The sequence below is a fragment of the Nymphalis io genome, chromosome 4 (assembly GCF_905147045.1).
Source record: "Nymphalis io chromosome 4, ilAglIoxx1.1, whole genome shotgun sequence".
NCBI classification, from domain to species: Eukaryota; Metazoa; Arthropoda; class Insecta; order Lepidoptera; family Nymphalidae; genus Nymphalis; species Nymphalis io.
In genome coordinates this window covers 9,169,209-9,185,064 of record NC_065891.1, presented here as the reverse complement: position 1 = coordinate 9,185,064, position 15,856 = coordinate 9,169,209, and the positions used below count along the sequence as shown (strand labels likewise).

At 31.0% G+C, this 15,856-nt stretch overlaps 2 protein-coding genes across 4 annotated transcripts; one reads left to right on the top strand and one right to left on the bottom strand.

The window, feature by feature from the left end:
• The first annotated feature begins 130 nt into the window (after positions 1–130).
• Positions 131–4,023, top strand: LOC126781780 (myosin-3). Its single transcript, XM_050506810.1, has 6 exons — positions 131–437; positions 777–946; positions 1,066–1,214; positions 1,488–2,919; positions 3,007–3,153; positions 3,680–4,023. Exons 1-6 carry the CDS (start codon positions 404–406, stop codon positions 3,902–3,904), a joined length of 2,157 nt encoding a protein of 718 aa, XP_050362767.1. The 5' UTR covers positions 131–403; the 3' UTR covers positions 3,905–4,023.
• Positions 4,024–8,299: 4,276 nt separating this feature from the next.
• Positions 8,300–14,359, bottom strand: LOC126781779 (neurotactin). 3 transcript variants are annotated; one of them, XM_050506808.1, is made up of 7 exons: positions 14,231–14,359; positions 13,733–14,080; positions 13,355–13,496; positions 11,915–12,084; positions 11,737–11,809; positions 11,214–11,364; positions 8,300–10,714 (listed from the first exon to the last, which is right to left on the bottom strand). In XM_050506808.1, the coding sequence occupies exons 2-7, from the start codon at positions 14,006–14,008 to the stop codon at positions 9,277–9,279; spliced, it is 2,250 nt and encodes a 749-aa protein (XP_050362765.1). In that variant the 5' UTR covers positions 14,009–14,080; positions 14,231–14,359; the 3' UTR covers positions 8,300–9,276. The 3 variants fall into 3 exon arrangements, with proteins under 3 accessions (XP_050362765.1, XP_050362764.1, XP_050362766.1); XM_050506807.1 differs by having other exon boundaries at positions 13,733–14,075; positions 14,227–14,343; XM_050506809.1 differs by having other exon boundaries at positions 13,733–14,075; positions 14,231–14,343.
• Between the last annotated feature and the right edge of the window lie 1,497 nt (positions 14,360–15,856).

Sequence of the window (15,856 nt, the reverse complement as noted above, 5' to 3'; positions counted from 1 at the left end):
TCAAATATCGTTAAATAACATGAATTATTTTTGGATATATTTCGGATTTTATTAATAATATTAATCTTTTATAGTTAAAGGACCTAAAGTTTAAATTTATTCGTTAATTTTAAAACGGGCAACTCTGCAATTCAATAATACAAAGCGTGATTTGGAACGTAGATTTAAGTTGATTTAACGGTCACTAACTGAGCGTTAACGCATTGCATACAAAAGAAAACAAAACAAAGGTCTCCTTTCATCTCTTTATTTTCGCGCGCGATTTCTGGTAGCCTCTAGGTATTTACAATATATGCTCTATTTTACGGTTAAATCATTAAATTTAATTACTTCATTGCTTGTATAAGAAGTAAAAAGATTATTAAGTTGAAGATTTAATAGAAGTTTATATACTAATTGAAGTATGTTCTCGAAAGCAAAAAGATTTGAACCATCAGGTAAGTTAATTTTTAAAACATCTCAGTTAGGAAAGGTTTATTTCATTCAATTATATTAAAATAATATATTTGTATTATAAATGTAGATATAGTTTATTAATTTTTCTTTCATCCTTTTATCTAAATTTCAACGATCTTAGCAAAAGTTACTAGTATTAAAAAGCAAGTTTATTAATAAAGCTAAGTTAAAACACGACGTTTTTAACTTAATTATGTAATATTAAGATACTCAAGTTTGACTATCACCGCGTGGAGAAACTAGTTCGATATAATTGTCCTTTCACTGAAAAACTATTTCAAAAATTTATCGTAAGGTAATGATGTTTTTCAAATTCGCAGCATTAATTAAAACTCAATCAAAAACCCTACCTAAACGAGATATAGATAAACAACATATCAAAGCGCCTGTTGTTACGAAAAGTAAGGTGCCTACCTCAACGCCTTCTAAGGAAAACTTTGAAGTGAAATCTCAATGTAGTTCAGTAACGAGTACAAAATCTTTCAAAACTGTAAGTAAAAGTTTCACTGAATTACACAAATGTGCAACATATAAAAATTAAATAAATTCATTTAATGAATAAAAATGGGGTAATGAAAACTAATCTGAATCATAATTTTTAATTTTCAGCCAAAGCCTCTTAAAAATTCGAGTACTACAAGTAAACCGTTAACCAGTAGTCTTAAAAAGACATTGTTACCACCTGCCAAAAATTTGCCTAAAAATAATGAAGCCAAAGACCAAGATGAACTTATTAAAGCATATCAAGTTGAAATAAGGTTGTCTATTATTAAAACATTAATTAAATTACTGTAGTAATTTATATACTGTAATGAGCTATAGTCAACTATTTAACTGATTATTTCTGTGTGTAAAACATACAGTTTATATGTTAGCATTCTTGTAATAAGACAATATAATATTATATGTTCTAAAATTTATGTTCTTGTATACAAAAACATAAAATAATGTGTCTTAAAATGGTGTTCCCATAATGTAACTTTAATATCTTTCGAAACAATATATTTAATGATATTATCCTCAACTTTTAGGAACAAAGATTGTACTATAACTGAGTACAATAAACAAATAGATGACCTCAAAAATGAAATTGCTAAATTACAAAAATTATTACAAGAAAACAACAACTGTGAGGATGTTGAAAAAATAAAAAACAAATTTGGTACGCTAATTATTAATGATGAAAACTCTAACAAAAATGATGAAATTATAACTGAAGCTTATGTAGCTACAGTTATTAATAATTTAAAGTGTGAGATATTTGAATTACAAAAGCAATGTGAAAAGTTAGAAAATGAAGTCAGTGATAAGCAAGTTGAACTTTCGTCTCTTGAGGAAGTTATCACAATTAGGGATAGTTTGTGTACAGATCTTCAGAAAAAGCTTACAGATGTCGAAACTTGTTTGGAAGAAACTCACCAAAGACTAGAAATGGTTAAAGGGCATCATGCTTTGGCTCTGGAAGCAAATGAGAGTATCAGACGTGAATACAAAGCTGAGCTTGAAACTCTAAAAACAAAACTAGATGAGGAAAAACAAACAATTGTTGCTAAATCTAAAGCTGATCAAGAGAATTTGAAGTTAAAGCACAATTCCTTAATTGATTCAATCAAAAGTCAACTTAAAAAAGAAAAAGATGAAAAGGTACAGGAATTGCTACATGCTATGGTGGCTAAGGATAAAGAAATGAAGGCTAAATTAGAACAAATTGATGAAGCAACACAGGAAAAGTTAAAACTATGTGAAATACAGTTTGAGGAACGTAGTAGACATTTACAGGAGCATTGGACTCAGCAACAAAGAGAAATACAATGCTTAGAGGTTGAGATAAAAGAGTTAAAGCACTCATTGCAATTAAATGAAGAGAAAAATGCTGCATTAAATAAGGAAATTAAAAATATGCAAAATGAGAATGATATTTTAAGAAATGAAAAGTCAAATTTGATGCAGGATCTGGAAGTTATGAGAGATGAATCAAAAAAGAAAGTTATAGATTTTGAAAATGAAATAAATAAGTTGACAGTGGAAGTTGACAGAGCTGTTAAAGAAAAAAATAAATTTGAAATGTCCTTATCAGTCACCAGAGATATTGTACAAGTTTTAACAATGCGCTTAAGAGAATCTGATAATGAATTGGAACACTTGGAAAGCCAAGTTCAAACTTTGACAAATTCTAAAGAAGTTCTAGAATCTGAATTAGCGACATTTAAGAATACACTTAATAACACAGTATTGGAATGTAATGAGTATAAGGAAGCTCTTGTAAATATACTGAAATCAAAGGCTGCTTTGGCTAAAGAGCACAATCGAATTATGGAACATAATGTGTCTCTGATAGAAAGCTTACAAAATGTTGAAAAGGAAGCCTATCGTGAACTTGGCTCTATTAAAAATGAGCTAATAGAAGATGTAGAAATTATTAAAAAAGAATCTAAATCTCAAATACAAATGTTAAGGGAAGAGGTGAGAATGCCTATATTTAAATTTTTTATCTCAAGACCCATTTATTAAATAAAATATTTTAAAAGTACTTACTTTTTTTTAATCTAGGTGGAAAAGAAACGGGTTTTGTGTCAGTTGGCCACAGAGCATGCTGGACAAGCAACAGCTGCAGCAGAGCAGTCTCGTGTACTGCTCGCACAGGCGTCTGCAGAAATATCCAGACTTGAGAGTGAAAATCATTGCATCCAACAACAGGTATCTATAAATATTTATCCGTAATAGCCTGTGAATGTACCACTGCTGGGCCAAAGACCTCCTCTCCCTTTTTAAAGAGAAGGCTTGAAGCTTACTCCACCATGCTGCTCCAGTGCAGGCTGGTGGAATACATATGTGGCAGAATTTTAGTGAAATCAGACCCATGCCGGTTTCCTCACGATGTTTTTCTTCACCGTAAAGCACGAGATGAATATAATCACAAATTAAGTACATGAAAATTCAGTGGTGCTTGCACGGGTTTGAAGCCACATCATTTGCCTCACACTATAACATTTAAGCAATAAATAATCATTAGCATGAGCACTAGATAAGGTTTTTCTTTTCGGACTAAATATATATATATACATAATGTTTTAAACATATAATATTTACCTAATTTTGGAAACTGCAAAGAAAAATAAATGGTGGTAGAACATACTTCTGCAATGATACGCCGCCATTTTCAACCTATCCTACCCATTTTTTTAAATGTTAAACAATTACATTCATAAGTTTTTTTTTACAGATTCAAGATCAACAGTCTTTGGTGGTCGAACTGTCACTGCTGCGACAAGAGAATGAGGAATTAACAATGACTGTTGCAAAACAATCTTCTGTTATGGATAAACTTAGAAAAGAAGCAGATCAAGTACAGATGAAACCTAAATCTCCTTCTGTAATACGTAAAAGCCATAAAATTGGAAAGGAGAACATACAAGTTATTTCCCCTCTTAGGGAACGTAATCATTAATTATGAAAATAAGGAATGTTGTTCTCGGCAGTATTCATGACAAAATGCTAACATTTTTATTGCCAAAATTTGTTTCTGATTGTCGTTTATTTATTTGTTTTAATTTATTGGCATGTTACACTCCAATTAGGAAATTACGTAATGTATTTTTTATTTATTGTCATAATAATATTAAAAAGTTTGATTTTAAATATAGACTAAAACAGTCATTTTTTTTATTTTTGTCCTAAATTGGTACTTATTTAATATTCATACATTAAAAAAGTTTCATGAGACAACAAAAATATATTTTCTGACATAAATAAAAATAAACAAAAATATATTACATATGGAAAAAATGTTAATAACTTTATTTATTTATTTGTAATAGCACACTTACAACATACATATAAAGCATTGAAAAATTTAATTTATAAAACAATAATAGTATATCTAATATATGCATGTCAATTACAAGTGTACATAGCACTTCCAGGTTCAATCTAATCAAATTCAAATTAAAAGTAACAAAAAATCATCAGCAATTTTAAAATGTCAAAATTAAATAATTAATAATGTAATTGTTATTATTAAAAATCAATTGACGAAATCATAAATAAAAATGATTAAAAGTATTAATTAAAACTAATCATGCAATTTATAATAATTAACTTTTTCTAAACATTGAGGGAGAGTCATAAAAAATGTCAATGTCAGGAATTGATTTAACGATATTTTTATATTTATTACACAACCGTATTAAGGTAGCTTGTCTACCAATGAGACTTTAGGCATGGAGTATGAAATATTTTGTGGGTGTGAGTACTTCTGTGTGCCCTGGAAGGAACTGATATCAGTATTCTCTCAATTAATTCTTGAGTTTGTTAACTTATAGTAATAATACTGTGTAGGACTTTAAGTTCTAACAATTCGCGCCTTCTTCGAAGAAAAATCATATTAAATTTTACCAAACGTTCTTTGTATAACTGTCTGTGCGAAAAATCCTTTTCATGAAAAGCAAGATGTTTCGTAAAGACTCGCTGAATACTCTCAATACGCTGAAAGTATACGCTATAAAGTTGATTCCATACAACACAGGCATACTCAAGACAGCTACACCACTAATGAATTGTACAAGAGTAATTTAGTTTTCCCTGAAAAGCCTTGAGTGTACGGCTTGATGAAACCAAGATTTTAGTAGCTTTCCCAATTCAATAGTGACTCCTAAATCTTTAATTTGCGATAACTCTTGTAATATTTTATTTTCAATTGTGTAACTAGAAACAAGCGGTTTTATATTACGGGTAAATTTAATATGAAAACATTGCCTATATATTTAATAATATTGTTGAGGTCGTATTGTATTAAATCTATATTTGAATTGGATTTTACTATTTTGTATACTCATTTTTTTATATAGAATAGGAAGGCGGACGAGCATATGGGCCACCCGATGGTAAGTGGTCACCAACGCTCTTAGACATTGGCATTGTAAGAAATGTCAACCATCGCATATCATACATATCCAATGCGCCACCAACCTTGGGAACTAAGATTTTATGTCCCTTGTGCCTGTAATCCTGGCTCACTCACCCTTTAAACCGGAACACAACAATATTAAGTACTGCTGTTTTGCGGTAGAATATCTGATGAGTGGGTGGTACCTACCCAGAGGAGCTTGCACAAAGCTCTACCACCAGTGATTCACCACCATCATTGTTTGCAGACGCAAATAATGAACACTTACAATACTTTATATTCTCGGTAATATCGTTAATAAAAACGAGAAACAAGAGAGGACCTAAATGTGAGCCCTGTGGAACCCCACTTTTAGCAAAATATATCTGAGATTCAAACCCAGTTAAGGCAACTGTAAGAGATCTTTGTGTCAAATATGACTGAAACCATCTAAGTAGAGTAGTTCCAAGGCCATACTGATGTAATTTATTAAAAAGTATTTGATGGCTTACTTTGTCAAATGCGCTGCTGAAATCAGTATATATAGCATCTATCTGGTCCCCCCTGTCCATCGCTAATGCCAAGTCTGAAGTAAAAAGTGTTAGATTAGTTTGAACTGATAACCCGTCTCTAAAACCGTGTTGCGAATGTGTGATGATGTTGTTAAAATGTTTATTAAGCAAGGGATACACAAGGCTCTCAAACAGCTTAGAAAGACAGGAAAGGATGGAGATTGGACGGTAGTTCTTAATGTCCGATCGATCTCCTTTTTTATAAACTGGTACCATTCGAGCTTTTTTCCAATCCTCGGGGAGAATACCGTTTTTTATAGAATTATTAAAAATTAACGTCAATGGAAAAGCTAGAGCAGAGCCGCATCTTTTTATGAAAATAGGTGGAATTCTGTCTGGACCTGCACCTTTTTAAGGATATAATGATTTATTTATTTTTTTAAAACCTCTGCTTTATTAAATGTTGTTTTAGTACGTACATTATTTGTGGTTATCGTGTGTATAGATTCATTAGGATAGACTGAAGAAAAGTGGCTAGCGAAAAGATTGGCTATTTTTACTCCTGAACTCGTGGTTATGCCACGTGGTTGGTAGGTATACAACACAAAGACCGATTTTTTAACAGAACAATCATTGGTTATGTCTAATATAACCCACATCATTTTATCGTCAGTCTCCCAATGAGGTACTCGGCAAGAAGAAATATCTTCAGATATAGCAATTAATACGCCTCCTCCGTCTTTTTTCGAGAGTTTCGAACAAAAACGTACACCATGTGTGTATCCTTCCTGTACACTATATAGCGCGAATCAAACAGCTCGTCACTCGAGATTGTGGAGTTCAACCATGTTTCAGTAAAAACTACAACTTTATAATTACAATTTAGGAATATATATAATTAGAAATTCGAATTTAATTTTATATTTTTCAGGATATTGTTCGTTTTTGTTCTTAAGCCTCTTATGTTTTGATAGTATATATCTAAAACATTTTGTTAACTTAACACCCATAACACTGAATATAATGACGTCAGCTATAAGCTTCAGACAATCTTTATTCTTGATTTGTTTTGCCTGGCTGAATTCATCCTTACGTACAAAGTTATTTCCATTTCTGACCCATTTATCTCGACATTGCACTCCCTCATATGCACTTCAACAGTATTTAATCTAGTCTTTTACAGAGGATTAAAGATTATCATTTTCACGTTTTAGTTGGTCAACAATGTTTGATTTTTCATCAAGTTTTGCTTTCATTTGCTCATTAATAAAGTTTAGTGATTCACAAAAACCTTTTATTTGATCATTAATAGTATTTAGCTGCGTGGTTACTAAATTCAGTATCGTTAAAGCTAACTCTTGCTGTATAATGTTACGAAGTTTACATTCTGTGAGGTCTATATTATCGACTTTATATTGAGTATTGGTACATTGTGGTGATTGACTCAGCTTTATGTTTCGTAACATAGGATACTTCCATAGTGTCCGTGGAAGATTTGTTACAATCTTCTAGAGCGGTGACTGACCTAATAGGCGTATGTTTCCTACTTTTAGTTGCTTATTTAAACATTCAGTGCACTTCCAGTTATTTTTTTATGTATATTACATTTACTTACTCATTTACACTTAATATAATAAACTTGAAAATGTTCAAGTAATTTTTAACTTTGCATACCATTAAAAATAAAACGCTACCAATCTTTAACTATCTCAGCGAGAGATGGTGGTGAAAACAATATGATTACAGCGATGTCGTGCAACCCTCTATAACTCCCAGGATGCATATGTTACGCTTGAAAGATTTGAATGCCCGTTCTCGGCGAGACAGCGAATTCCCTATCCATATTGCAAGGGGATGTTTCAGTTTCGCGGATCTTCAAGGTGCATGCTCGCCAAATAGCGCTTAAACACAGAGTTAAGTATGAAAGTTTATCAGCATCGTTGTTGAGAGATTAGTAATCTATATGGCCGTGTGTGAAAATGTCCCAGGATAGCATAGTAAAGGCCCACATCCACACGACAGTAGGTTTCACCGTTTGAGGTTTTAGATTGAAGATGGCGAGAGAAACCTGGACTGTTTTACCAAAAGTCCAGAACGTGACGTAATGTAGAGATCCAACGAAATATCAGGACAGTCGAAGTTGTGGTTGTTTGGCTCTATAGATATTTATATTTTTATCTAAAGTCTATTTGGGTAGTACACTTTATTAGTTTTGTTTTAAGTCATAATAATTTTTAGTTTGATAGGTAAACTTTTTAGTTGTTGTTAATGATACAAATCGTAATTTTAATCTAATTAATACCTTTTACCACATGACCACAATACAGAAGCTTAGAAATATTTATTTTATTATGTCAGTTTTAACAGAGATATTTGATATTTTTATCAATATTTGCGAACTCGAAAGCTCTTTGAGTTCAAATAAGTAAATAATCAAAGAGGTCTTATTAAAAATAAACAAATATACTTTTCGATAGCGTCATACATTTATTAAATTGTAACATATTGAACATAATTTATGACTACATAACTACACTAATGACACAAAGAAGTACACACATTAAGTGCAGCTGGTCAAATGCAAGCTGCTGGATAATTTACCTGCTATCATAAAAAGATTCGATATTAATTTTTAATGCTGCTAATTAAAATTACACACCTAAAAAACTATGGCAAAATGCCCTACTATTTGGCAAGATCGATGTGGATTGATGACAAGGTCAATACGAACTGTCACATTATTACACATTATAGTAAAAATGCTAGTTTATCCATAAATTGATACAAATATTATTCACAAATCACTCTTTGGATCATCAGCCTTTAAAGTAAATCGATAAGATTCTTTGGAAGAAAACAAAGACAAATTCAAAAGGTTAATACTACAATTATCGCTATAGTGGGGCCAATCTTTTTTAATTATTAGAAAATTTTATTAATGAACCTTATAGAATTAATTTACAATGTTTATAAAATACTTGTATATAAAAGTAATAAAACTAACTACACGATTTACATTAAGCTAATCAGTATAAAAATTATTAATAAAATAAGCTGACTGTTTCAATGTTTACATGAGATCATTGGTATGATGGGATTCGAAAATCAGTCTTATTCGTTTATTTGAATTATTCCTTGAGAAGAATTTAAGACACATTTAAAAATATTTGTACTTAAATATACTAGACCAGATCACTTTTTTTACATGAGTATTACAAGACACTTATTCTAGAAGACCAGCTGTATCAGTAGTAGAAGGATATTCGATTTAATAACCTAAATATTATTACATGTGCATTATAAGTTCTACGAAAGCTACACTTACAGATATGTTATTAAAAAAAGATTGTTTTAAATATACGATAAAGAAACACACAAAAAGTGACAGCAAAACTTTCTTATTATTAAAACTGTAATTAAATCTTAGTCGATGTGGGCTTGTCTTGGTACAACATCCTCTTGTATGAGTAAATCACAAGCCGGCAGACCATGATGTGAAAGCAGGTCTTGTCCAATTGCAATCAAACCAGTCTCCGGTCCTGGTAGTTGGCCATGCCAAACGAAATAGTAAAATAACTGCTGAATAGCTGCCATGAAACGACGTTGTTCTGGCATTTCCGAATCGAAAGTACCGAGAATAGCTTCAATATCAGAATTAATATCTGCCAGTCCGGAAGCGGCAATGCCTCCGCCTGGACCTGATCCCAACACTACATACATTGGCACGACCAGACGCAATCGAGCTAGGCTGATTAAGGGACACAATGTGCGAATAGAAGAAATTAATTCTACAAGTCCATCATATGATTTATTAAACACTTTAAATACTTCATTAGTCAAATTTTTCTCGCCTAAATAGCTTTCGTTAACCATTTTTTCTACAATTTCAGCTGTCCAATTCATGTATTTCATACGTAGTACGTCAGAGTGGCCAGAATGTTGTGTGGTTCCGAAGACCATGGGTTTAAATACTTTCTTTTTGCCTGAATTTTTTGCTTCTTTTTGAGCATCCCAACTTTCGTATGCATGAGTTCTTAAGTAGTGTCCGTCTAGTACTAGCCAAGAGCGTTTAAGTTCATCAGCAACAGGTAAAGAGTTAATGTCACTTCCCAGCCATGTATCCGGCGTGGCAGTCATAATTTCTAGTTGTGATATACGACGTAGACAGTCAACATCATTGCATTTACTGATTTGTTTAAAGGGTTCATTTGCTTTTTGAGATTGCTCCAAAGCATCACCGGGGAATATAACGGAAGGTGAAGACAGCCAAACTCTCGAATATAACTGATGAGCCTTATTAACAGTTGTTAAAGCGGCAGTTAAAGTTGCCCCAGCTCTATGTCCAAGCAAAGTGACAGATTCGGCATCACCTCCAAAATGTTTAATATTATATTGTATCCATTGCAACGCTACAATTAAATCACTGAGACCATAATTGCCTGATGTACGTGGATATTTAGAATTCGATAATATATCCAGGGCTAAAAAGCCGAATGGACCAAGTCTGAAATTGGGTCTTACGAAAACAACTTCTTTTGTTCTTGCATACATAGCAGAAGGTTGAGCTGGACTTATTCCACCTGCTAATGTATTAGCGCCAATTAAAACGACGACTGGTAATGGACTGTCATATCTTACGTGAGGGGTGACTACATCCAAAGTTAAGCAATCTTCATCTCCAGTAATAGTTCCGTTTTCCAAAAATTGTAAACAAAGTGGGCCAGGTTCATGAACTTCCAATGTACCATTCCAACACATTGAAATATTGTTCAATGGTTGTGCATATGTAAATCTTTTATCTTCTATTGGGGGGACTGCATATGGTATGCTATAGAAATTGTAAACTTGGTCGTCCAGAATTCTGCAAGCCAAAAATATAATATATATTATAATCATTTAAAATTTGATCAACTACTAACATACATAATACTGTCTGATTGTAATGATAGTTTTGCTAATGGATTTAAAAATCTCCTCATTTATTTAAAAATGTCTTTATGTAACTTTCAAAGTCACATTGATAACAGACATAATAACTTATAAGAACAGCTTGTTACTCAAAAACGATTGGTACAATAAAAGTAGATGTTGAATTTTACACCTTTGGTTTTTATATATAAATTACCAAATTATTGATTACAATTTTAAGAATAAAGTATTTTTAGAAACAATACATTTTTATTTGAAATGTCATTTGAGAGACATAAATTTAAAAAATAAAAAATATTAAACAGTATCTGTCTATCAGGTTCATTAAATATATGCAATCACCTGTTACAAAAAACTTTTTGTTAATCAACAACTGATTTGGTAACAATTAAGTGATTTAATAAAAAAATAATAATAACTAAATATCTTACCCTTCTACCAATCCACATGTGGTTTGGGTGGTGATAAATCGACCAAGACGGAGGGGGCGCTCAGTGGGTGGTCCAGAACGTGCTCCAATTACTATCCCCACAATTACAACAAGTAACACCAATATTGTTACTCCACATACTACAATGTCATCTAAAATGTACAATTAAGCTGTTTTAAGTTATCTTTAATATTTATTATGTAATTACTGTCCATCTTACTGTCAATGGAGACTTGAACTTGCATGTGTCAGAAACTAAGAGGGTTGTGTTCCAGTTTGAAGGGTGAGTGAGCCAGTGTAATTACAGGCCAAGGGACATGACATCTTAGTTCCCAAGGTTGGTGACGCATTGGTGATGTAAGCAATGGTTAAAATTTCTTACAATACCAATGTCTATGGGCATTGGTGACCACTTACCATCAGGTGGCCCATATGCTCGGCCACCTTCCTATTCTATAAAAAAAAAAAGATTAATTTATGTAGGGTACATGACTTCTACTTTGAGAAATATATATTTAACTTACCAATAATAAATTTCTTCTGCCGGATTCTTTCTTTTAAAGGAAGCCTTGTTGCTACTTTACCATCTTGTTCATCCTGAAGTAGAATTATGTAATATTATACCAACTATATATATGTATACTAACATTTGCAGCAACTATTTATAATCAAGATGAATATTATTATTTATTAAGTACTAACAGTCACATCCAATTTCACATTTTCCATTCCATCATTTGGGGTGTCTTGTTTATCCTCTAAAGTTTCCATTGATGCAAGTGCTGCCTCAGTAGCAGAATGTTTTTGAAATAATTTTGGATATCTAACATTGAATAATCCAAATCGTTTCCTTGCTCCCATAGAATCACCATCTAAAATCATTTTGAAATTAGACCATGCAATTATTTTAAAGTTTAATAATACAGGATATAAACATTAGATTGATTTTTATTTCTAATTTTATTTATTATTATTAATAAAATTTATTTGTTATGTATATTTTTCCGACCGAAAGAAGAAGAATGTATAGATGAATGTTTTATAAACATTTTCTAGAAACCCAAACAAAACCAATTTATATTTTTATAGCCGGACCCGTTGGTGTGTTTGGTAGACTTTTACTTTTACTTGCTTTTCATGCCGAAGGTTGATTGGGTTCGATTCCTACCCAGGACAGACATTTGTGTGTATGAACACATCTGTTTTTCCTAAGTCTGGGTGTAATTATCTATATAAGTATGTATTTACAAAAGAAAAATGGTATATGTAGTATATCAGTTGTCCTGTTTCCATAGTACAAGTTCTACTTAGTTTGGGATCAGATGGCCGTGTGTGTATAATGTCCCAGGATAATATTATAGTATTTGTTTATTTATTTAATTTTTGGAGAAATTGATAGCAGTAACTAATTTTACTTACTTGTTAATGTTTGGTGACAAATAAAATTATAAGACAATTGAAAACAGGTATAAATCATAATTTAATATATATGTACATAATATACATATATTGGAAAATTTTCATATTTCATATATATGTACAATGTAATCAAAGCTCAGAAAGTAAAGAATTACTTGTAATATTGGCACTGTAAGAACTATTAACTATTTCCTACATCATTAATGTATTACATACCATATAGTTACTAAGATGTTATGTCTTTGTGCCTGTAATTACACTGGCTCCCTAATCCAGATATTGTTGTTTGGAAAAAAATGTAATGATGGTGGTACTTACCAAGATGGGTCTGCACAAGGCCCAAGTATCAAGTAAAGTAAGTACTTTTTTTTAATCACTGTGCACACCACAATAAGTAATGGACAAAGATCTATGTCTTATATATTTTGATTGGATTGGAAGGATATGTGTCAAGGTTTTAAAAACATTTATTGCTATTAATATTATACACAGGGTTTAAGAACTTAACTCCACTTGACAGAAGCAATAGTTAATAAACATTTGGGTAGGTGACCTTTTCGGTTTTTTAAATGCATGGTCTGCGAAACACAGTTCAAACAAATCAATATAAAGTATTGAACTAAGTTGAAGACATAATTTAGAGAAAGATTAAAATTATTTTTAATTGGTTTATATCAAAGTTCTATAATTTTTTGTGGATTTAATAATTTATTATTCACATACCATTTTCTTTTGGAGTCTGCTGCAAAAATTTTGTAAATAGACAAGATTGAAAAAACTGGAATCCTTGTTTAGTCTTATTATCTTCATCTGACTTTTCATGACTTTTATCATTATCAGTTTCTTTTTCAATAGCTTCCTCTTCCTAAAGATAAAAATAATTATCAATTGTTTATTTATTTAATTTGACAGTATGAAGTTGTTTATAGAAAGTTTCTTCTTTTTAAAAATATATTTATTTTTGTAAGATTACTTTGTAGGTTTATTAATTGGATTCATTAATACATTTAGTGATTATTTTAATGTGTTCATATTTAATAAATAAAATCACTCAATATGTCCAATAATTAACTTATTATATTTTATTACAAAAAAAATTACCTTTGATTTTTCTCTATCTGAATTTCTAGTAAAAAAGCCAGGCATTTTAATAGCGCCAATAGGTATGAATTTTGGTTTCACTTCTCGGCCTTGTTCAGTAATATCTCCTGAGAGCGCTGCTTTAACAGGGCCCTCGTCATTTCGTAGCTCTACATCATCTTCTGCAGTTTCATTTTCACTTTTCAACATTACTTCTTTTTCTTCGGCTTCTATTTGTTGCTTGTCCAACGTTTTAGTCTCATCTTCGTCAACTTTATTTATATCAGTTGCACTCATGGTTATTTTTTGTATTATGCACGCTTTACATTGAAAACGCGGACTCCTTTGTTTTGAAAACTAGAGACTATACTATAAAAGAGAGTAGCATTTTTATTAAAATATAATATCATACAACAATTGAAAAAGGCGTAATGAGCTTAATGTTAATCGAAACTTTGAAACAAAATTACATTAGCAAGGTAATTAACAAGCAAAAGATTATCAAAATAGATCACTTACATTTATAATTTAACATCAGTTTTTGTTACAGTTATTTGGTAAACTCTTATTATATCCTGTATTGTTTAATGTAACAGTCCATTCTTCCGTTACAACATACAGACAGACTACGCCAAATGCCAATCACAAATTCGCCGCCGCTTCGGTCGATTAAAATCGAGTTCAGTATTGCTATTATGCTTAAATAAAAAAATCTTTAAAGTATATATTTTTTAACTACCTTTTAAAAAATCGTTGCAAATTTTATAACAATCAAAATTGAATATATTAAGTATTTAAAATTTTAGGCTTTATATATTATAGTTTTTGTACTGATATTGAAAAAGCTCCTTTTATTTTAGTTTACAAAATGGAGAATAGAGCAAGAGGATGAAATTTGTTATAAGCGCATTGCTAATACTAAAAGGAAATAAAGTGAGACAGTTAGACATCAACCTACAAATTTTGAAATTAATATATTAATCAAATTTCGAAATCCCAATTAATTAGCGCATCCTTTTATTTTATATTATTTCATTCTTTTCTAATATATTTTTTATTGTTTTTAATGTATCACTTTTTTTTTAATTTTACGGGTCTTTTTCTTGTTTTTAACATGTACATAATTTTTTGAACACTTAATGGAACAGAAGTATCGCTATTAGGCATGATGACAGTATTAAAGAATTAAAAAATAAATGATTTTAGAGAAGAAACAATTTTAAATGGATTCTAAAAAGTTGTCTCATTTTAATATACATATTGAGATGAATAAAATTTTTAATAAAACAAAAGTATAAAATTCTGCAATCGGCCATTATATTTGAAACACCAATCAGAGCGAATGACGTCACGCATCAGTATCTATAACCCTTTCTCTTGAAAAGTTGTTGTGTTTACGCGTTTCAAAATTAATTTTGCGCCATTTAATCAGTTGAGTCGTTGGTTTTTCGGGGTTTTGTGAAGAAAATAAAACATCCAAGATCCGTCAATGATGGAACAAGGTTTATTTGATGCAGATTCCTCTAATTTGCCCGGGATTGATTTGTTGATGTCAGGAGAGTTTCTTTCATCAAATAAAGACTTTTGTTCATGTTTTTTATTTATCTTTAGTGTTATCATAGGTTTTTTTCTGTTAGCTATATAGTATTACTCGCAGATGAAGAGCCCTTATATTGTTACCAGTAAGAATTTTTAAGACAATATTTCATTTAGCTCCACTAGTTCTATAAGTCTAAATATATCATAAATATATAATAAATGTTTATGAATCTCTGCCTCTATATATTTAAATGAAACATCTAATCTCAGGTGATTATTTTAAGCTAATAAGCACCCTGTCCATTGCCACCTTTTGTATTCGTATATTAATCTCAATCATCAATTTTGTTTATTTTAGATCCTCGCTTCACTTCACTTCACACATTCTATTAGCTAAGTGCAATATAACGCGAAGGGACAATTTGCACTGTGAAATGCAATGAAGTGCCACTTATTTCTCACAATTTTCTTGTTTGGAACATACACAAACAATGGAAACTCATTTTTACCGATAACAAACTTTGGAATTCATTTTTAACCTTAGGAAATACGTAATATTTATAGACAGAATACAACGTTTACTGTCGCTTACTGTGGCGTGACGTC